The sequence below is a fragment of the Aquarana catesbeiana genome, linkage group LG13 (genome assembly GCF_042186555.1).
Source record: "Aquarana catesbeiana isolate 2022-GZ linkage group LG13, ASM4218655v1, whole genome shotgun sequence".
NCBI lineage: Eukaryota > Metazoa > Chordata > Amphibia > Anura > Ranidae > Aquarana > Aquarana catesbeiana.
The window spans coordinates 164,345,094-164,363,286 of record NC_133336.1 but is presented as its reverse complement, the minus strand read 5'-3'; the positions used below and the strand labels follow the sequence as shown (position 1 = coordinate 164,363,286).

General features: G+C 47.0%; 1 protein-coding gene, 33 non-coding genes and 10 pseudogenes across 34 annotated transcripts; 1 reads left to right on the top strand and 43 right to left on the bottom strand.

Moving 5' to 3' along the window:
• Window positions 1-98: 98 nt before the first annotated feature.
• Window positions 99-217, bottom strand: LOC141120406 (5S ribosomal RNA). Its single transcript, XR_012239728.1, has one exon. It is a non-coding gene; the product is annotated as a 5S ribosomal RNA (ribosomal RNA).
• Window positions 218-317: 100 nt separating this feature from the next.
• Window positions 318-436, bottom strand: LOC141120426 (5S ribosomal RNA). Its single transcript, XR_012239747.1, has one exon. It is a non-coding gene; the product is annotated as a 5S ribosomal RNA (ribosomal RNA).
• Window positions 437-535: 99 nt separating this feature from the next.
• LOC141119909 (5S ribosomal RNA) lies at window positions 536-654 on the bottom strand. The gene has a single exon (XR_012239242.1). It is a non-coding gene; the product is annotated as a 5S ribosomal RNA (ribosomal RNA).
• Window positions 655-754: 100 nt separating this feature from the next.
• On the bottom strand, window positions 755-863 carry LOC141120614 (5S ribosomal RNA; annotated as a pseudogene).
• Window positions 864-963: 100 nt separating this feature from the next.
• LOC141120658 (5S ribosomal RNA) lies at window positions 964-1,072 on the bottom strand (annotated as a pseudogene).
• A 99-nt stretch (window positions 1,073-1,171) lies between these two features.
• On the bottom strand, window positions 1,172-1,280 carry LOC141120613 (5S ribosomal RNA; annotated as a pseudogene).
• A 99-nt stretch (window positions 1,281-1,379) lies between these two features.
• On the bottom strand, window positions 1,380-1,498 carry LOC141118178 (5S ribosomal RNA). The gene has a single exon (XR_012237562.1). It is a non-coding gene; the product is annotated as a 5S ribosomal RNA (ribosomal RNA).
• Window positions 1,499-1,598: 100 nt separating this feature from the next.
• Window positions 1,599-1,717, bottom strand: LOC141118166 (5S ribosomal RNA). Its single transcript, XR_012237551.1, has one exon. It is a non-coding gene; the product is annotated as a 5S ribosomal RNA (ribosomal RNA).
• A 98-nt stretch (window positions 1,718-1,815) lies between these two features.
• Window positions 1,816-1,934, bottom strand: LOC141118153 (5S ribosomal RNA). Its single transcript, XR_012237540.1, has one exon. It is a non-coding gene; the product is annotated as a 5S ribosomal RNA (ribosomal RNA).
• A 100-nt stretch (window positions 1,935-2,034) lies between these two features.
• LOC141118142 (5S ribosomal RNA) lies at window positions 2,035-2,153 on the bottom strand. Its single transcript, XR_012237529.1, has one exon. It is a non-coding gene; the product is annotated as a 5S ribosomal RNA (ribosomal RNA).
• A 99-nt stretch (window positions 2,154-2,252) lies between these two features.
• Window positions 2,253-2,371, bottom strand: LOC141119947 (5S ribosomal RNA). The gene has a single exon (XR_012239280.1). It is a non-coding gene; the product is annotated as a 5S ribosomal RNA (ribosomal RNA).
• A 100-nt stretch (window positions 2,372-2,471) lies between these two features.
• Window positions 2,472-2,580, bottom strand: LOC141120649 (5S ribosomal RNA; annotated as a pseudogene).
• A 99-nt stretch (window positions 2,581-2,679) lies between these two features.
• Window positions 2,680-2,788, bottom strand: LOC141120640 (5S ribosomal RNA; annotated as a pseudogene).
• A 99-nt stretch (window positions 2,789-2,887) lies between these two features.
• On the bottom strand, window positions 2,888-3,006 carry LOC141118131 (5S ribosomal RNA). The gene has a single exon (XR_012237518.1). It is a non-coding gene; the product is annotated as a 5S ribosomal RNA (ribosomal RNA).
• Window positions 3,007-3,106: 100 nt separating this feature from the next.
• Window positions 3,107-3,225, bottom strand: LOC141118120 (5S ribosomal RNA). The gene has a single exon (XR_012237507.1). It is a non-coding gene; the product is annotated as a 5S ribosomal RNA (ribosomal RNA).
• A 99-nt stretch (window positions 3,226-3,324) lies between these two features.
• LOC141120635 (5S ribosomal RNA) lies at window positions 3,325-3,433 on the bottom strand (annotated as a pseudogene).
• A 99-nt stretch (window positions 3,434-3,532) lies between these two features.
• On the bottom strand, window positions 3,533-3,651 carry LOC141120019 (5S ribosomal RNA). The gene has a single exon (XR_012239352.1). It is a non-coding gene; the product is annotated as a 5S ribosomal RNA (ribosomal RNA).
• A 100-nt stretch (window positions 3,652-3,751) lies between these two features.
• On the bottom strand, window positions 3,752-3,870 carry LOC141120508 (5S ribosomal RNA). Its single transcript, XR_012239825.1, has one exon. It is a non-coding gene; the product is annotated as a 5S ribosomal RNA (ribosomal RNA).
• A 99-nt stretch (window positions 3,871-3,969) lies between these two features.
• LOC141118108 (5S ribosomal RNA) lies at window positions 3,970-4,088 on the bottom strand. The gene has a single exon (XR_012237495.1). It is a non-coding gene; the product is annotated as a 5S ribosomal RNA (ribosomal RNA).
• A 99-nt stretch (window positions 4,089-4,187) lies between these two features.
• Window positions 4,188-4,306, bottom strand: LOC141118097 (5S ribosomal RNA). Its single transcript, XR_012237484.1, has one exon. It is a non-coding gene; the product is annotated as a 5S ribosomal RNA (ribosomal RNA).
• A 99-nt stretch (window positions 4,307-4,405) lies between these two features.
• On the bottom strand, window positions 4,406-4,524 carry LOC141118086 (5S ribosomal RNA). Its single transcript, XR_012237473.1, has one exon. It is a non-coding gene; the product is annotated as a 5S ribosomal RNA (ribosomal RNA).
• A 99-nt stretch (window positions 4,525-4,623) lies between these two features.
• On the bottom strand, window positions 4,624-4,742 carry LOC141120197 (5S ribosomal RNA). The gene has a single exon (XR_012239523.1). It is a non-coding gene; the product is annotated as a 5S ribosomal RNA (ribosomal RNA).
• Window positions 4,743-4,841: 99 nt separating this feature from the next.
• Window positions 4,842-4,960, bottom strand: LOC141120464 (5S ribosomal RNA). Its single transcript, XR_012239784.1, has one exon. It is a non-coding gene; the product is annotated as a 5S ribosomal RNA (ribosomal RNA).
• Window positions 4,961-5,059: 99 nt separating this feature from the next.
• LOC141120514 (5S ribosomal RNA) lies at window positions 5,060-5,178 on the bottom strand. Its single transcript, XR_012239831.1, has one exon. It is a non-coding gene; the product is annotated as a 5S ribosomal RNA (ribosomal RNA).
• Window positions 5,179-5,277: 99 nt separating this feature from the next.
• LOC141120007 (5S ribosomal RNA) lies at window positions 5,278-5,396 on the bottom strand. The gene has a single exon (XR_012239340.1). It is a non-coding gene; the product is annotated as a 5S ribosomal RNA (ribosomal RNA).
• Window positions 5,397-5,496: 100 nt separating this feature from the next.
• LOC141120575 (5S ribosomal RNA) lies at window positions 5,497-5,615 on the bottom strand. The gene has a single exon (XR_012239890.1). It is a non-coding gene; the product is annotated as a 5S ribosomal RNA (ribosomal RNA).
• A 99-nt stretch (window positions 5,616-5,714) lies between these two features.
• LOC141120020 (5S ribosomal RNA) lies at window positions 5,715-5,833 on the bottom strand. The gene has a single exon (XR_012239353.1). It is a non-coding gene; the product is annotated as a 5S ribosomal RNA (ribosomal RNA).
• A 99-nt stretch (window positions 5,834-5,932) lies between these two features.
• Window positions 5,933-6,051, bottom strand: LOC141120570 (5S ribosomal RNA). The gene has a single exon (XR_012239885.1). It is a non-coding gene; the product is annotated as a 5S ribosomal RNA (ribosomal RNA).
• A 99-nt stretch (window positions 6,052-6,150) lies between these two features.
• LOC141120117 (5S ribosomal RNA) lies at window positions 6,151-6,269 on the bottom strand. The gene has a single exon (XR_012239446.1). It is a non-coding gene; the product is annotated as a 5S ribosomal RNA (ribosomal RNA).
• Window positions 6,270-6,368: 99 nt separating this feature from the next.
• Window positions 6,369-6,487, bottom strand: LOC141118075 (5S ribosomal RNA). The gene has a single exon (XR_012237462.1). It is a non-coding gene; the product is annotated as a 5S ribosomal RNA (ribosomal RNA).
• Window positions 6,488-6,586: 99 nt separating this feature from the next.
• On the bottom strand, window positions 6,587-6,705 carry LOC141118064 (5S ribosomal RNA). Its single transcript, XR_012237451.1, has one exon. It is a non-coding gene; the product is annotated as a 5S ribosomal RNA (ribosomal RNA).
• Window positions 6,706-6,805: 100 nt separating this feature from the next.
• On the bottom strand, window positions 6,806-6,924 carry LOC141118053 (5S ribosomal RNA). Its single transcript, XR_012237440.1, has one exon. It is a non-coding gene; the product is annotated as a 5S ribosomal RNA (ribosomal RNA).
• Window positions 6,925-7,023: 99 nt separating this feature from the next.
• Window positions 7,024-7,142, bottom strand: LOC141120581 (5S ribosomal RNA). The gene has a single exon (XR_012239895.1). It is a non-coding gene; the product is annotated as a 5S ribosomal RNA (ribosomal RNA).
• A 99-nt stretch (window positions 7,143-7,241) lies between these two features.
• LOC141120311 (5S ribosomal RNA) lies at window positions 7,242-7,360 on the bottom strand. The gene has a single exon (XR_012239635.1). It is a non-coding gene; the product is annotated as a 5S ribosomal RNA (ribosomal RNA).
• A 99-nt stretch (window positions 7,361-7,459) lies between these two features.
• On the bottom strand, window positions 7,460-7,568 carry LOC141120668 (5S ribosomal RNA; annotated as a pseudogene).
• Window positions 7,569-7,667: 99 nt separating this feature from the next.
• On the bottom strand, window positions 7,668-7,786 carry LOC141120329 (5S ribosomal RNA). Its single transcript, XR_012239653.1, has one exon. It is a non-coding gene; the product is annotated as a 5S ribosomal RNA (ribosomal RNA).
• A 100-nt stretch (window positions 7,787-7,886) lies between these two features.
• On the bottom strand, window positions 7,887-8,005 carry LOC141120055 (5S ribosomal RNA). The gene has a single exon (XR_012239388.1). It is a non-coding gene; the product is annotated as a 5S ribosomal RNA (ribosomal RNA).
• A 99-nt stretch (window positions 8,006-8,104) lies between these two features.
• Window positions 8,105-8,223, bottom strand: LOC141120611 (5S ribosomal RNA; annotated as a pseudogene).
• Window positions 8,224-8,322: 99 nt separating this feature from the next.
• LOC141118042 (5S ribosomal RNA) lies at window positions 8,323-8,441 on the bottom strand. Its single transcript, XR_012237429.1, has one exon. It is a non-coding gene; the product is annotated as a 5S ribosomal RNA (ribosomal RNA).
• A 99-nt stretch (window positions 8,442-8,540) lies between these two features.
• LOC141120573 (5S ribosomal RNA) lies at window positions 8,541-8,659 on the bottom strand. The gene has a single exon (XR_012239888.1). It is a non-coding gene; the product is annotated as a 5S ribosomal RNA (ribosomal RNA).
• A 99-nt stretch (window positions 8,660-8,758) lies between these two features.
• LOC141120566 (5S ribosomal RNA) lies at window positions 8,759-8,877 on the bottom strand. Its single transcript, XR_012239881.1, has one exon. It is a non-coding gene; the product is annotated as a 5S ribosomal RNA (ribosomal RNA).
• A 98-nt stretch (window positions 8,878-8,975) lies between these two features.
• LOC141120682 (5S ribosomal RNA) lies at window positions 8,976-9,089 on the bottom strand (annotated as a pseudogene).
• A 98-nt stretch (window positions 9,090-9,187) lies between these two features.
• Window positions 9,188-9,306, bottom strand: LOC141120683 (5S ribosomal RNA; annotated as a pseudogene).
• A 6,890-nt stretch (window positions 9,307-16,196) lies between these two features.
• On the top strand, window positions 16,197-17,150 carry LOC141116566 (olfactory receptor 5V1-like). Its single transcript, XM_073608962.1, has one exon. It carries the CDS (start codon window positions 16,197-16,199, stop codon window positions 17,148-17,150), a length of 954 nt encoding a protein of 317 aa, XP_073465063.1.
• The last annotated feature ends 1,043 nt before the right edge of the window (window positions 17,151-18,193 follow it).

Here is an 18,193-nt window from a genome sequence, read left to right as displayed (position 1 = left end):
ATCTCTAACGGCACGCTCAACCCTCTTGACCTTGGCGGCGCCAAGATGGGAAACGAGGAAAAAAAACAGGGCAAGTCCAGAACTCCAAGAAAAAAAGAAGCCTACGGCACCTGGTATTCCCAGGCGGTCTCCCATCCAGGTACTAACCAGGGCCGACCCTGCTTAGCCTCCGAGATCAGACGAGATCGGGCGCTTTCAGGGTGATGTGGCCGTAGGCGATCTCTAACGGCACGCTCAACCCTCTTGACCTTGGCGGCGCCAAGATGGGAAACGAGGAAAAAAAACAGGGCAAGTCCAGAACGCCCCCAAAAAAAAGAAGCCTACGGCACCTGGTATTCCCAGGCGGTCTCCCATCCAGGTACTAACCAGGCCCGACCCTGCTTAGCCTCCGAGATCAGATGAGATCGGGCGCTTTCAGGGTGATGTGGCCGTAGGCGATCTCTAACGGCACGCTCAACCCTCTTGACCTTGGCGGCGCCAAGATGGGAAACGAGGAAAAAAAAAGGGCAAGTCCAGAACTCCCCCAAAAAAAAGAAGCCTACGGCACCTGGTATTCCCAGGCGGTCTCCCATCCAGGTACTAACCAGGCCCGACCCTGCTTAGCCTCCGAGATCAGACGAGATCGGGCGCTTTCAGGGTGATGTGACCGTAGGCGATCTCTAACGGCACGCTCAACCCTCTTGACCTTGGCGGCGCCAAGATGGGAAACGAGGAAAAAAAACAGGGCAAGTCCAGAACGCCCCCAAAAAAAAGAAGCCTACGGCACCTGGTATTCCCAGGCGGTCTCCCATCCAGGTACTAACCAGGCCCGACCCTGCTTAGCCTCCGAGATCAGGCGCTTTCAGGGTGATGTGGCCGTAGGCGATCTCTAACGGCACGCTCAACCCTCTTGACCTTGGCGGCGCCAAGATGGGAAACGAGGAAAAAAAACAGGGCAAGTCCAGAACACCCCCAAAAAAAAGAAGCCTACGGCACCTGGTATTCCCAGGCGGTCTCCCATCCAGGTACTAACCAGGCCCGACCCTGCTTAGCCTCCGAGATCAGGCGCGTTCAGGGTGATGTGGCTGTAGGCGATCTCTAACGGCACACTCAACCCTCTTGACCTTGGCGGCGCCAAGATGGGAAACGAGGAAAAAAAACAGGGCAAGTCCAGAACTCCTAGAAAAAAAGAAGCCTACGGCACCTGGTATTCCCAGGCGGTCTCCCATCCAGGTACTAACCAGGCCCGACCCTGCTTAGCCTCCGAGATCAGGCGCTTTCAGGGTGATGTGGCCGTAGGCGATCTCTAACGGCACGCTCAACCCTCTTGACCTTGGCGGCGCCAAGATGGGAAACGAGGAAAAAAACAGGGCAAGTCCAGAACTCCCCCAAAAAAAAGAAGCCTACGGCACCTGGTATTCCCAGGCGGTCTCCCATCCAGGTACTAACCAGGCCCGACCCTGCTTAGCCTCCGAGATCAGACGAGATCGGGCGCTTTCAGGGTGATGTGGCCGTAGGCGACCTCTAACGGCACGCTCAACCCTCTTGACCTTGGCGGCGCCAAGATGGGAAACGAGGAAAAAAAACAGGGCAAGTCCAGAACGCCCCCAAAAAAAAGAAGCCTACGGCACCTGGTATTCCCAGGCGGTCTCCCATCCAGGTACTAACCAGGCCCGACCCTGCTTAGCCTCCGAGATCAGACGAGATCGGGCGCTTTCAGGGTGATGTGGCCGTAGGCGATCTCTAACAGCACGCTCAACCCTCTTGACCTTGGCGGCACCAAGATGGGAAACGAGGAAAAAAACAGGGCAAGTCCAGAACTCCAAGAAAAAAAGAAGCCTACGGCACCTGGTATTCCCAGGCGGTCTCCCATCCAGGTACTAACCAGGCCCGACCCTGCTTAGCCTCCGAGATCAGACGAGATCGGGCGCTTTCAGGGTGATGTGGCCGTAGGCGATCTCTAACGGCACGCTCAACCCTCTTGACCTTGGCGGCGCCAAGATGGGAAACGAGGAAAAAAAACAGGGCAAGTCCAGAACACCCCCAAAAAAAAGAAGCCTACGGCACCTGGTATTCCCAGGCGGTCTCCCATCCAGGTACTAACCAGGCCCGACCCTGCTTAGCCTCCGAGATCAGACGAGATCGGGCGCTTTCAGGGTGATGTGGCCGTAGGCGATCTCTAACGGCACGCTCAACCCTCTTGACCTTGGCGGCGCCAAGATGGGAAACGAGGAAAAAAAACAGGGCAAGTCCAGAACTCCAAGAAAAAAAGAAGCCTACGGCACCTGGTATTCCCAGGCGGTCTCCCATCCAGGTACTAACCAGGCCCGACCCTGCTTAGCCTCCGAGATCAGACGAGATCGGGCGCTTTCAGGGTGATGTGGCCATAGGCGATCTCTAACGGCACGCTCAACCCTCTTGACCTTGGCGGCGCCAAGATGGGAAACGAGGAAAAAAAACAGGGCAAGTCCAGAACGCCCCCAAAAAAAAGAAGCCTACGGCACCTGGTATTCCCAGGCGGTCTCCCATCCAGGTACTAACCAGGCCCGACCCTGCTTAGCCTCCGAGATCAGGCGCTTTCAGGGTGATGTGGCTGTAGGCGATCTCTAACGGCACACTCAACCCTCTTGACCTTGGCGGCGCCAAGATGGGAAACGAGGAAAAAAAACAGGGCAAGTCCAGAACTCCTAGAAAAAAAGAAGCCTACGGCACCTGGTATTCCCAGGCGGTCTCCCATCCAGGTACTAACCAGGCCCGACCCTGCTTAGCCTCCAAGATCAGGCGCTTTCAGGGTGATGTGGCCGTAGGCGATCTCTAACAGCACGCTCAACCCTCTTGACCTTGGCGGCGCCAAGATGGGAAACGAGGAAAAAAACAGGGCAAGTCCAGAACTCCCCCAAAAAAAAGAAGCCTACGGCACCTGGTATTCCCAGGCGGTCTCCCATCCAGGTACTAACCAGGCCCGACCCTGCTTAGCCTCCGAGATCAGACGAGATCGGGCGCTTTCAGGGTGATGTGGCCGTAGGCGACCTCTAACGGCACGCTCAACCCTCTTGACCTTGGCGGCGCCAAGATGGGAAACGAGGAAAAAAAACAGGGCAAGTCCAGAACGCCCCCAAAAAAACGAAGCCTACGGCACCTGGTATTCCCAGGCGGTCTCCCATCCAGGTACTAACCAGGCCCGACCCTGCTTAGCCTCCGAGATCAGACGAGATCGGGCGCTTTCAGGGTGATGTGGCCGTAGGCAATCTCTAACGGCACGCTCAACCCTCTTGACCTTGGCGGCGCCAAGATGGGAAACGAGGAAAAAAAACAGGGCAAGTCCAGAACTCCAAGAAAAAAAGAAGCCTACGGCACCTGGTATTCCCAGGCGGTCTCCCATCCAGGTACTAACCAGGCCCGACCCTGCTTAGCCTCCGAGATCAGACGCTTTCAGGGTGATGTGGCCGTAGGCGATCTCTAACGGCACGCTCAACCCTCTTGACCTTGGCGGCGCCAAGATGGGAAACGAGGAAAAAAACAGGGCAAGTCCAGAACTCCCCCAAAAAAAAGAAGCCTACGGCACCTGGTATTCCCAGGCGGTCTCCCATCCAGGTACTAACCAGGCCCGACCCTGCTTAGCCTCCGAGATCAGACGCGATCGGGCGCTTTCAGGGTGATGTGGCCGTAGGCGATCTCTAACGGCACGCTCAACCCTCTTGACCTTGGCGGCGCCAAGATGGGAAACGAGGAAAAAAAACAGGGCAAGTCCAGAACACCCCCAAAAAAAAGAAGCCTACGGCACCTGGAATTCCCAGGCGGTCTCCCATCCAGGTACTAACCAGGCCTGACCCTGCTTAGCCTCCGAGATCAGACGCGATCGGGCGCTTTCAGGGTGATGTGGCCGTAGGCGATCTCTAAGGGCACGCTCAACCCTCTTGACCTTGGCGGCGCCAAGATGGGAAACGAGGAAAAAAAACAGGGCAAGTCCAGAACTCCAAGAAAAAAAGAAGCCTACGGCACCTGGTATTCCCAGGCGGTCTCCCATCCAGGTACTAACCAGGCCCGACCCTGCTTAGCCTCCGAGATCAGACGAGATCGGGCGCTTTCAGGGTGATGTGGCCGTAGGCGATCTCTAACGGCACGCTCAACCCTCTTGACCTTGGCGGCGCCAAGATGGGAAATGAGGAAAAAAACAGGGCAAGTCCAGAACTCCCCCAAAAAAAAGAAGCCTACGGCACCTGGTATTCCCAGGCGGTCTCCCATCCAGGTACTAACCAGGCCCGACCCTGCTTAGCCTCCGAGATCAGACGAGATCGGGCGCTTTCAGGGTGATGTGGCCGTAGGCGATCTCTAACGGCACGCTCAACCCTCTTGACCTTGGCGGCGCCAAGATGGGAAACGAGGAAAAAAAACAGGGCAAGTCCAGAACTCCAAGAAAAAAAGAAGCCTACGGCACCTGGTATTCCCAGGCGGTCTCCCATCCAGGTACTAACCAGGCCCGACCCTGCTTAGCCTCCGAGATCAGACGAGATCGGGCGCTTTCAGGGTGATGTGGCCGTAGGCGATCTCTAACGGCACGCTCAACCCTCTTGACCTTGGCAGCGCCAAGATGGGAAACGAGGAAAAAAAACAGGGCAAGTCCAGAACTCCAAGAAAAAAATAAGCCGACGGCACCTGGTATTCCCAGGCGGTCTCCCATCCAGGTACTAACCAGGCCCGACCCTGCTTAGCCTCCGAGATCGGACGAGATCAGGTGCTTTCAGGGTGATGTGGCCGTAGGCGATCTCTAACTGCACGCTCAACCCTCTTGACCTTGGCGGCGCCAAGATGGGAAACGAGGAAAAAAACAGGGCAAGTCCAGAACGCCCCCAAAAAAAAGAAGCCTACGGCACCTGGTATTCCCAGGCGGTCTCCCATCCAGGTACTAACCAGGCCCGACCCTACTTAGCCCCCGAGATCAGACGAGATCGGGCGCTTTCAGGGTGATGTGGCCGTAGGCGCTCTCTTGCGGCACGCTCAACCCTCTTGACCTTGGCAGCGCCAAGATGGGAAACGAGGAAAAAAAACAGGGCAAGTCCAGAACTCCAAGAAAAAAAGAAGCCTACGGCACCTGGTATTCCCAGGCGGTCTCCCATCCAGGTACTAACCAGGCCTGACCCTGCTTAGCCTCCGAGATCAGACGAGATCAGGCGCTTTCAGGGTGATGTGGCCGTAGGCACTCTCTTGCGACACGCTCAACCCTCTTGACCTTGGCAGCGCCAAGATGGGAAACGAGGAAAAAAAACAGGGCAAGTCCAGAACTCCAAGAAAAAAAGAAGCCTACGGCACCTGGTATTCCCAGGCGGTCTCCCATCCAGGTACTAACCAGGCCCGACCCTGCTTAGCCTCCGAGATCAGACGAGATCGGGCGCTTTCAGGGGGATGTGGCCGTAGGCGATCTCTAACGGCACGCTCAACCCTCTTGACCTTGGCGGCGCCAAGATGGGAAACGAGGAAAAAAACAGGGCAAGTCCAGAACGCCCCCTAAAAAAAAGAAGCCTACGGCACCTGGTATTCCCAGGCGGTTTCCCATCCAGGTACTAACTAGGCCCGACCCTGCTTAGCCTCCGAGATCAGACGAGATCGGGCGCTTTTAGGGTGATGTGGCCGTAGGCGATCTCTAACGGCACGCTAAACCCTCTTGAACTTGGCGGCGCCAAGATGGGAAACGAGGAAAAAAACAGGGCAAGTCCAGAACGCCCCCAAAAAAAAGAAGCCTACGGCACCTGGTATTCCCAGGCGGTCTCCCATCCAGGTACTAACCAGGCCCTACCCTGCTTAGCCTCCGAGATCAGACGAGATCGGGTGCTTTCAGGGTGATGTGGCTGTAGGCAATCTCTAACGGTACGCTCAACCCTCTTGACCTTGGTGGCGCCAAGATGGGAAACGAGGAAAAAAACAGGGCAAGTCCAGAACGCCCCCAAAAAAAAGAAGCCTACAGCACATGATATTCCCAGGCGGTCTCCCATCCAGGTACTAACCAGGCCCGACCCTGCTTAGCCTCCGAGATCAGACGAGATCGGGCACTTTCAGGGTGATGTGGCCGTAGGCGATCTCTAACGACACGCTCAACCCTCTTGACCTTGGCGGCGCCAAGATGGGAAACGAGGAAAAAAAACAGGGCAAGTCCAGAACTCCAAGAAAAAAAGAAGCCTACGGCACCTGGTATTCCCAGGCGGTCTCCCATCCAGGTACTAACCAGGCCCGACCCTACTTAGCCTCCGAGATCAGACGAGATCGGGCGCTTTCAGGGTGATGTGGCCGTAGGCGCTCTCTTGCGGCACGCTTAACCCTCTTGACCTTGGCAGCGCCAAGATGGGAAACGAGGAAAAAAAACAGGGCAAGTCCAGAACTCCAAGAAAAAAAGAAGCCTACGGCACCTGGTATTCCCAGGCGGTCTCCCATCCAGGTACTAACCAGGCCCGACCCTGCTTAGCCTCCGAGATCAGACGAGATCGGGCGCTTTCAGGGTGATGTGGCCGTAGGCGCTCCTTTGTGGCACGCTCAACCCTCTTGACCTTGGCAGCGCCAAGATGGGAAACGAGGAAAAAAAACAGGGCAAGTCCAGAACTCCAAGAAAAAAAGAAGCCTACGGCACCTGGTATTCCCAGGCGGTCTCCCATCCAGGTACTAACCAGGCCCGACCCTGCTTAGCCTCCGAGATCAGACGAGATCGGGCGCTTTCAGGGTGATGTGGCCGTAGGCGATCTCTAAGGCCACGCTCAACCCTCTTGACCTTGGCGGCGCCAAGATGGGAAACGAGGAAAAAAACAGGGCAAGTCCAGAACGCCCCCCAAAAAAAAGAAGCCTACGGCACCTGGTATTCCCAGGCGGTCTCCCATCCAGGTACTAACCAGGCCCGACCCTGCTTAGCCTCCGAGATCAGACGAGATCGGGCGCTTTCAGGGTGATGTGGCCGTAGGCGCTCTCTTGCGGCACGCTCAACCCTCTTGACCTTGGCAGCGCCAAGATGGGAAACGAGGAAAAAAAACAGGGCAAGTCCAGAACTCCAAGAAAAAAAGATTCCTACGGCACCTGGTATTCCCAGGCGGTCTCCCATCCAGGTACTAACCAGGCCCGACTCTGCTTAGCCTCCGAGATCAGACGAGATCGGGCGCTGTCAGGGTGATGTGGCCGTAGGCGATCTCTAACGGCACACTCAACCCTCTTGACCTTGGCGGCGCCAAGATGGGAAACGAGGAAAAAAACAGGGCAAGTCCAGAACGCCCCCCAAAAAAATAAGCCTACGGCACCTGGTATTCCCAGGCGGTCTCCCATCCAGGTACTAACCAGGCCCGACCCTGCTTAGCCTCCGAGATCAGATGAGATCGGGCGCTTTCAGGGTGATGTGGCCGTAGGCGATCTCCAACTGCACGCTCAACCCTCTTGACCTTGGCGGCGCCAAGATGGGAAACGAGGAAAAAAAACAGGGCAAGTCCAGAACTCCAAGAAAAAAAGAAGCCTATGGCACCTGGTATTCCCAGGCGGTCTCCCATCCAGGTACTAACCAGGCCCGACCCTGCTTAGCCTCCGAGATCAAGCGCTTTCAGGATGATGTGGCCGTAGGCGCTCTCTTGTGGCACGCTCAACCCTCTTGACCTTGGCAGCGCCAAGATGGAAAACGAGGAAAAAAAACAGGGCAAGTCCAGAACTCCAAGAAAAAAAGAAGCCTACGGCACCTGGTATTCCCAGGCGGTCTCCTATCCAGGTACTAACCAGGCCCGACCCTGCTTAGCCTCCGAGATCAGACGAGATCGGGCGCTTTCAGGGTGATGTGGCCGTAGGCGCTCTCTTGTGGCACGCTCAACCCTCTTGACCTTGGCAGCGCCAAGATGGGAAACGAGGAAAAAAAACAGGGCAAGTCCAGAACGCCCCCAAAAAAAAGAAGCCTACGGCACCTGGTATTCCCAGGCGGTCTCCCATCCAGGTACTAACCAAGCCCGACCCTGCTTAGCCTCCGAGATCAGACGAGATCGGGCGCTTTCAGGGTGATGTGGCCGTAGGCGATCTCTTGCGGCACGCTCAACCCTCTTGACCTTGGCAGCGCCAAGATGGGAAACGAGGAAAAAAAACAGGGCAAGTCCAGAACTCCAAGAAAAAAAGAAGCCTACGGCACCTGGTATTACCAGGCGGTTTCCCATCCAGGTACTAACAAGGCCCGACCCTGCTTAGCCTCCGAGATCAGACAAGATCGGGCGCTTTCAGGGTGATGTGGCCGTAGGCGATCTCTTACGGCACGCTCAACCCTCTTGACCTTGGCAGCGCCAAGATGGGAAACGAGGAAAAAAAACAGGGCAAGTCCAGAACTCCAAGAAAAAAAGAAGCCTACGGCACCTGGTATTCCCAGGCGGTCTCCCATCCAGGTACTAACCAGGCCCGACCCTGCTTAGCCTCCGAGATCAGACGAGATCGGGCGCTTTCAGGGTGATGTGGCCGTAGGCGATCTCTTGCGGCACGCTCAACCCTCTTGACCTTGGCAGCGCCAAGATGGGAAACGAGGAAAAAAAACAGGGCAAGTCCAGAACTCCAAGAAAAAAAGAAGCCTACGGCACCTGGTATTCCCAGGCGGTCTCCCATCCAGGTACTAACAAGGCCCGACCCTGCTTAGCCTCCGAGATCAGACAAGATCGGGCGCTTTCAGGGTGATGTGGCCGTAGGCGATCTCTTATGGCACGCTCAACCCTCTTGACCTTGGCAGCGCCAAGATGGGAAACGAGGAAAAAAAACAGGGCAAGTCCAGAACTCCAAGAAAAAAAGAAGCCTACGGCACCTGGTATTCCAAGGCGGTCTCCCATCCAGGTACTAACCAGGCCCGACCCTGCTTAGCCTCCGAGATCAGACGAGATCGGGCGCTTTCAGGGTGATGTGGCTGTAAGCGATCTCTTGCGGCACGATCAACCCTCTTGACCTTGGCGGCGCCAAGATGGGAAACGAGGAAAAAAAACAGGGCAAGTCCAGAACTCCAAGAAAAAAGAAGCCTACGGCACCTGGTATTCCCAGGCGGTCTCCCATCCAGGTACTAACCAGGCCTGACCCTGCTTAGCCTCCGAGATGAGATCGGGCGCTTTCAGGGTGATGTAGTTGTAGGCAATCTCTTGCGGCATGCTCAACCCTCTTGACCTTGGCAGCGCCAAGATGGGAAACGAGGAAAAAAAACAGGGAAAGTCCAGAACTCCAAGAAAAAAGATGCCTACGGCACCTCGTATTTCCAGGCAGTCTCCCATCCAGGTACTAACCAGGCCCGACCCTGCTTAGCCTCCGAGATCAGACGAGATCGTGCGCTTTCAGAGTGATGTGGCCGTGCGATCCCTCATTTTCCGCTATCATAAATACATGCATTTGCATTATTATTAGAAATCAACTATTCTCTATTTTTGTAGGGACTCTGCCTGGTACTATAATTAGCTCACAGTTCATTACAGAGTTCATTATTCATGTTTTGTTATCCTTATTGTAATTATGTATGTTCACCACCGGCAATGTATACATTATGTGTGTGGTATTTCCAGTACACCATGTAATACTAACTGTTTGCCTTTTATTATATTATATAAATGTTCCCTTTTCTTTTCCTTTCCTTGCTGCACCTGTCATTTCTCCCAGGTCTGTTGGTTCGGCCGTGTCCCGGGGGGTAATTTCGACACGTGTCTTCCTGGAAGGGTGGGGAGACGTAAGGGCCCTGCGTCTCCCTAAGCACCCACTAGGTGGTAGCACCATGGTGGGTGCTATTTCTTTCCCTGCCAGCGGCATTCCGGATCGTTCCCGGAAGCCGTGAACTCGCCCACGTGCACGTGACGTCACGGCGCCTTCGCATTTGCGGCGGAAACGACGGTGTATCCGGGATTTTCTTCTTCCGGAATGCCGGGGGAGTCACACACCGAGTGATGCCCTGCGTCACTCTTCCCATCAGAGGGGATGGATGGAGAGGGAGGAGTGGAGCACCTGTACCACATTCAGGTAAATTAACCTCTCTATAAGTAGATTTGGCACTGTGGGGACTTTAGTGTTACCCCAATGCCCCACCGGACGCTTCTACGCTGTTAGAACTTTTTTTGGACTGGTAAGACTGCTTACATATTGTCACTAAACTCTTTGGTGTGTGGTCCACACCATGGTAGCTTTATTTAACACTATGGATACCTCCATCTGACTTACACAATACCTTTTTGATATTATAGACTCTCCCACATTGTGCCTTTTCCTTGCGTTCTGATTGATCGTTTATACACCAGTCAAGGTAATGATTGCATTTCTTCACACACTCACCAATCTATCCTTCTTTCCACTGCACGTTTTTTCAGGGTGTTATTATTTTTCATGGTATTTTTTATGGTATTTTTTCTGGCACTACTTGTTTTTTTTGGCCCTTTATTGGCCCTCTTACACTGTTATCGTCACTATGCACCTTCACTATTCTTCACATTTTGTCACATTTTCTTATTCAAGTGTTTGCAATTGAAATTGGTCCATGCTTTTCCTTTTTCCTTTCCCTGTTTCTTTCTTTTGCCTCACTCCCACACCACTATTCTTTTCCCATCCCCCCTTTTTTCCTCCCCCCTTTTTCCTTTCCCTTTTACCCTTTCCCCCCCTTTTTTTTCCTTTCCCTTTTTTCCACCCCTCCCTCCCCTTTTTCCTTTCCCCTCCGTTTCACTTTTTCACTTGGCTCCTTTTTTGGTTCTACCGCATGGACCATTTACATGCAATACTTGATAACACACATGTAAATTCAGATACTACATAACTTCTCCTAAATATACAGGCAAATTCTCTAAACTCTACAAACATTGCCTTGAGTTGTCCACTCACTACATTATGACATTCTACCATAGGTGCAGTTCACACCCTATTTTTCTGTTGCCCCACAAATTTGGGGATCATGTAGTGTGTGACTCCTCGTAAGGCATGTGTGTGCTATCTGCTCCTCTGATGACCGGGCCGACCACTGGGAGACTCTAGGATAGAGCAAGAAGGAATTTTTTCTACACCAAGGCTACTTGAAACTACCGAATACAATGTGACTGGTAAAAACATATAAATAGATTTGTCTATAGCTTTTCTTTTTCCTTCTTTAAGTATTTTAATATATGTTTACACCTTTACAGTTTTTATACATATATCCTCTGAAGAAGACCCACTCAGGTCGAAACGCATCAGGATCTTACATACAAGACTTCTGTAATATTGTATTACTGCTGCATATGGTGTAACATACCGTGTATCACTTTATGTCTTGGTGTCGTTTTAAACCCATTGCTTTTGTACCACAGTTCATGTTCTGACTATGTCAGTAGCAATATTTTTTTATATTTTTTGGTGTTTTGTAATAATAAAAACTATTTACTACGTTACCAGTTTTGTACTTTTTGATTATTGTTGGCTGCTAAAAAAACCCTTTTTGTGGGATTTCCCATTTTTTGATCTATTATCTGGGGTGCGCAGCCTTTTTTGTCTTTACTCATATGAGTGTTTTTTCTGCTTAACTGGATAGAAATCTGATCTAGTTTTGTTCAAGACTGACCAAACCACACCCCTACACACGTTGACAGAGTATCCATCCGTAATTTTCTCAGGGATTCATCATACAATTCAAACATAGGGAACTTTTTGATTCCGAGACCTCTCGATATCCGCTCCACAGACAGATATTTAGAGAGAGAGCTAGAGACCCAGTAAACTTTGATATCTTTTAAATTTTTGGATTTGAGATATGAGGGTGTTAATTTTAGTTTGATGTTCTTTTTTAATTTTAGCAGTCTTGGCTATAAATTCCCCTCTTATAACACATTTGTGGGCTTCCCACTGATTGAGAAGGGATGTCTCCTGATTGTCGTTTCGTGTGAAATAATCCCCCAGACAGTCATTGAAACGTTGAATATCAAAAAGGTCTTCGAGAATGGAAGTGTTCAGTCTCCAGGTCTTTGTTTTAAAGATTTTTTCAGGGAATATTAGGGACATGGTAATAGGGTGGTGATCTGATAAGATCATGGGTTCAATTGTAGTTTTCCCTATAAGTTTGAGATCAGATTGAGATAAAAAGAAATAGTCTATTCTTGATTTTTTTTGGTGTAAGGGTGAAAGTAGGTGAAGTCCTTTTCTTGGGGGTTTAGAGTTCTCCAGACGTCATGCAGCATGAGCCCTTGAAGCTGTAATTTACTTTGTTTTAAAGCTCTGAATGGTAAGGTTGATGTATCATTTGAGGTATCTACAATGGGATTTGGTGGTACATTAAATTCCCCTCTAGAATGAGGATGCCTGTGGAGAATGAAGTTAGCAAGTCTCCTATTTGATGGAAGAATGGGACTTGTTTAGTGTTGGGTGCATAGATATTAGCAATCATGATGAGGTGGGGGACAATCTTTTCTTGTATGGTTACACCTTGGGTTTTTGAGTCTGGATTTGTGGCGTGATATGCAGATGGAAATCTATTGTCTGTGATTTTCTGAATTTTGTCAGATTTGAAATGTGTTTCCTGGATGCATATAATACTTGCCTTCATATTACTAAATTCTTTAAGGAATTGAGATCTCTTTTCAGGGATGTTCAACCCCTTTGCATTGATGGAAACTAGTTTCATCGATAATGAAGAGATTTGGGGTTTTTGATTGGACGTGGTGCTTTTGTATAGTGTTGGAATATTAAGGCTTAAGTAGAATAGGAAGAGGGTTGTGGTTGAAAAAAAAAAAAAAATGTATAGAAGTACCGGAGGTAGAATTAGACCTGCTAATCTACCTTAAGTTTTAGAGTGTTTAATGCTCTCTCTTGTTCTCTCTAGTAGGGAGGTCAGGAGAAAAGCAATGAGAATTGGCTAGAGATAAAAGATCTGGAATGTTCAGAGGGGATATAAAAGGATCTCCCTCTGCTGGGGAACGTGTTCTAGAAGCTCAACTGTAATAATAACTCTTGCCACAGGAGGGCAAGTATATTACTGATAAAATAAGTGATTGTAGGGATATGAATGGATAAATAAATATATTTGGGAAAAAGGTTACCCCAGATCGAGTGTTCAGATTAAGTCAATACTACATATATGGGATATTAATAATTTGCTGGCATGGATTATGCGGTCTTTTAATAGATCATACTTATCAAAGGTAGATTCTCAGAGTCCCTTTTATAGTAATTAGATATAAACTTAGATTAATCTTAGTAAATTCTATCTAGTTAATTAGTACAGGTAAACATTTAAGTACAGATAAACATTCCGGTGTGGGGGAGAACACGAGTCAGGCATCCATCTTAGAGCGGCTCCAGACCACGCCCGCCTGAAGGTTTGAATAGATCTGCCCACATATTTCAGTATACATGTTCAATTAATGACCTAAACAGCATATTCCAAAGAGTAAGTCTAACTGGGACTTGAAGGACCAAGAGATAAAAATATCCTTAAATATAGCCCTAATGTACTTAAAATGATTCTTAAATATATTAGACCCTGATTCTTGCCAAAGCTGGGAATAGTTATTTAAATAAAAAGTCCAGATACATAGTTACATAGGAGGTGAGGTTGAAAAAAGACACAAGTCCATCAATTCCAACCTATGTTGGATATTATTAAATTAAATACTTTCCTCTAAATAAATATCTACAGTATATACATATACTGTATATATATACAGTCAGGTCCATAAATATTGGGACATCGACACAATTCTAATCTTTTTGGCTCTATACACCACCGCAATGGATTTGAAATGAAACAAACAAGATGTGCTTTAACTGCAGACTTTCAGCTTTAATTTGAGGGTATTTACATCTAAATCAGGTGAACGGTGTAGGAATTACAACAGTTTGTATATGTGCCTCCCACTTTTTAAGGGACCAAAAGTAATGGGACAATTGGCTGCTCAGCTGTTCCATGGCCAGGTGTGTGTTATTCCCTCATTATCCCATTTACAAGGAGCAGATAAAAGGTCCAGAGTTCATTTCAAGTGTGCTATTTGCATTTGGAATCTGTTGCTGTCAACTCTCAATATGAGATCCAAAGAGCTATCACTATCAGTGAAGCAAGCCATCATTAGGCTGAAAAAACAAAACAAACCCATCAGAGAGATAGCAAAAAGAACATTAGGTGTGGCCAAATCAACTGTTTGGAACATCCTTAAAAAGAAAGAACGCACCGGTGAGCTCAGCAACACCAAAAGACCCGGAAGACCATGGAGAACAACTGTGGTGGATGACCAAAGAATTCTTTCCCTGGTGAAGAAAACACCCTTTAACAGTTGGCCAGATCAAGAACACTCTCCAGGAGGTAGGTGTATGTGTGTCAAAGTCAACAAGCCCCAAAAACAGGAAGGCCAGATTAGAGTTTGCCAAACAACATCTAAAAAAGCCTTCACAGTTCTGGAACAACATCCTATGGACAGATGAGACCAAGATCAACTTGTACCAGAGTGATGGGAAGAGAAGAGTATGAAGAAGGAAAGGAACTGCTCATGATCCAAAGCATACCACCTCATCAGTGAAGCATGGTGGTGGTATTGTCATGGCGTGATCATGTATGGCTGCCAATGGAACTGGTTCTCTTGTATTTATTGATGATGTGACTGCTGACAAAAGCAGCAGGATGAATTCTGAAGTGTTTTGGGCAATATTATCTGCTCATATTCAGTAAAATGCTTCAGAACTCATTGGACGGCGCTTCACAGTGCAGATGGACAATGACCCGAAGTATACTGCAAAAGCAACCAAAGACTTTTTTAAGGGAAAGAAGTGGAATGTAATGCAATGGCCAAGTCAATCACCTGACCTGAATCCGATCGAGCATGCATTTCATTTGCTGAAGACAAAACTGAAGGGAAAATGCCCCAAGAACAAGCAGGAACTGAAGACAGTTGCAGTAGAGGCCTGGCAGAGCATCACCAGGCATGAAACCCAGCGTCTGGCGATGTCTATGCATTCCAGACTTCAGGCTGTAATTGACTGCAAAGGATTTGCAACCAAGTATTAAAAAGTGAAAGTTTGATGGATGATTGTTAATCTGTCCCATTACTTTTGGTCCCTTAAAAAGTGGGAGGCACATATACAAACTGTTGTAATTCCTACGCCGTTCACCTGATTTGGATGTAAATACCCTAAGATTAAAGATGAAAGTCTGCAGTTAAAGCACATCTTGTTCGTTTCATTTCAGATCCATTGTGGTGGTGTATAGAGCCAAAAAGATTAGAATTATGCAGATGTCCCAATATTTATGGACCTGACTGTATTTATCTTATATTATTGGACTGATATTTTTTTTTAATTTATCTGTATTTGTATTCACTATTCATGCATATATTCTCTAAGTTATGTATGTTTTATTACTGTATTTATATTGTGAATTATTGTGCATTTCAAATAATATTTGAATTTTATATGTTTTCATTTACCCCTTTTTCAATTTCATTTATTAAAATATTTTGTTAATCCACCTATTTTTTTGTTATTATTATTTTTTTAGGGAAAGGGTGTGGCTTCTATGTTTTAGGTGTCATAATAACTGTGGGTTTTTTAAGGCCATTTGCAGCTAATAAAAATGCAAACGTTCTTGATCATTTTGGCTGTACTTTTTAGACTTATGCAGTTATACTGCACTATTTGTTTACATAGAGGTATAGAAAATAATACAATAATTAAAAATAAATAAATAAATAAACATGCATGAACATGACAAACCCAAAATGTTAAAATGTACACTGTTCTTAAAGCCTTATACATAGTAAAAAGAAAAAAAATATATAAATAAATTGTTTAATTGTCACATGTAATTCCAGCCTAACACAGTGCAGAATTTAAATTTTGTTCCAAAGTAAATGTAAACTGTTTTCAGAATTGTGAAGATACTTTTTGAAGACTTGAAAACTTCAATTGGATTGGGAATCTGAAAACTTCAAAGCAATTCCCAAAATGAACTGAAACAATGAAAAAAAAATCCCTTTTGGGAAAAATGAATAGTTATATACTCTTGATAAACAATATCTGATCTCTTTCATTGTGGCTTAAATTAACAGAGCATGAGAGTAGCTATACCACTATCACTTACTGCACAAGGACACTTTCTTGGAAAATTGAAGAATTACAGGTATAATAGCTTGATAATATTACTATATTTTACTTGAGTTTGTTTGATAGGACTATTTTCTTGGTATAACTAACTGTCATATCGAAAAACTTTGGAGGAATGCAAGAGTTTCTATCATCAAATATCTCCATAACCAGAAATGGAGTTGTATGCTATATTAGAAAACTCAAACCAAACAATTGTAGGGAAATTTTTTCTTCTTGGACTCTCTTCTGTCTATAGTCTGCAAGTTGTCTTTTTCGTGCTGCTTTGCTTGATGTACATGGTGACATCATTAGGAAATATTTTACTGATCATTACAGTAAAACTTAATCCCCATCTCCAGACACCTATGTACTTTTTTCTGACTAATCTTGCTGCTATCGATATTTTTTATTCCACAACTGTGGTGCCCAAAATGTTAGCAAACACCCTGTCACAGGATAAAAGCATTTCCTTTTTGGGATGTGCAATGCAGCTATATTTTCACGCATCTTTAGCTGCTGCAGAATGTTTAATCTTGACTATTATGGCTTTTGACAGATACAATGCCATCTGTAAACCTTTGCAATACCACATGATCATGGACCAAAAACTGTGTTTTTATCTGGCTGCTGGATGTTGGACTGTGAGCTTTGCTGTTCCTGTACATCTTACGCTTTATACTTTTGGGTTGCCTTTCTGTAAATCCAACAATATTGAACATTTTTTCTGTGAAATGCCACCATTACTCCATTTGGCCTGTGTAGATATTTGGTTCAATGAAATCTTGGAGTATGTTGCAGCTATAGTAGTAATTGGAGGCACCTTGGTGCTAATACTTGCATCTTATCTCTTCATCACCTTGACCATTCTAAATATAAAATCTGCCAAATTGAAGCAAAAAGCTTTCTCTACTTGCGCCTCACACCTTGCTGTGGTCTTCCTCTTCTATGTAACAGTGCTGTTCATGCACTTACGCCCTCCTTCCAGCTACTCCTCCGAACAGGACAGAGTTTTGGCCCTCTTTTATACTGTGGTAACACCAATGCTAAATCCTCTCATATACAGTGTACGAAATAAGGAAATAAAAGCAGCTATAAGAAAAACATTGTCAGTCATAGCATATCATTAATATTCCTTAGCAACAAACAATATTGGTTCCTTTGATTCTTGGGACAATATGAGCAAGTTGATTGATGGTGAATATAAATGTTACCTTTAAGGTATACTCCAGTTGTTTATAAAATGTTTGAAACTGAAAGATTACTTTCCTTTAGCTACAAACAAAAACCCCCTCTATCCATCACTACTACCACAACCTAGCCTATTAAGCGTACATATAAGTAACAGGCAATATCAGGTGCAAATGGCTGAAGCATTGGGGTAGATTTGCTAATGGAAGATAGACTGTTCACTTTGCAAAGAAAGTTGCATCTTGTAAATTCATTTTTCACAGAGCTTAGAGAATGAGGTGAAGTTCTGCTCAATTCCATCATCCAATCCTGTGCAATCAAAAATTATGTTTAATTTTACTTGTATGTGATTGGGTATTTTTTGCAAAGCTAAATGTCACTACATTCACTATGCCCTTGTTATAATTCCTTTGCAATGTGAACAGCCTACTTATCTTTGGTAAATCAACCTGATAGTTTGCATTATACAGCAGTTCCAGATCCCTGCAGAATGTGCCAGCCTAGGACGGGTGTGACCATGGAGTAAAATTATCAGTCTGCCTGATCTCCATTATCAGATTGGCACATGAACCAGATTGATTATTTTATAGTCTATCAGTTAACACATATTTGAGAACTTTTAAAAAAAAAATACTTTTTATTGAATTTTTTCCATTGTAACAGACCAAATAAATAAATTATATAAAGCTCTATAACAATCTTCAGTGTCTGGATGGTAAGATATTAGTATACTGTTAACAAAGTAGGACCATAATACAAACAGCGTCAAGCAGTGCTGAGCAAACATACAGTAAGTGAACTAACAAAGGCTTGCTTATTTCGTAATAGCATAAGAATCCATACAATTGGTACTAATAGCAGAATACAAAAGAAACATAGAGATCACTGCCATTGAGGCTGCAAAGCATTGGGAAATCGAATCATCATATACATCAGTTAAAACTAAGAACTATTAGGAAGTGACAAACACAGAGTACGTACA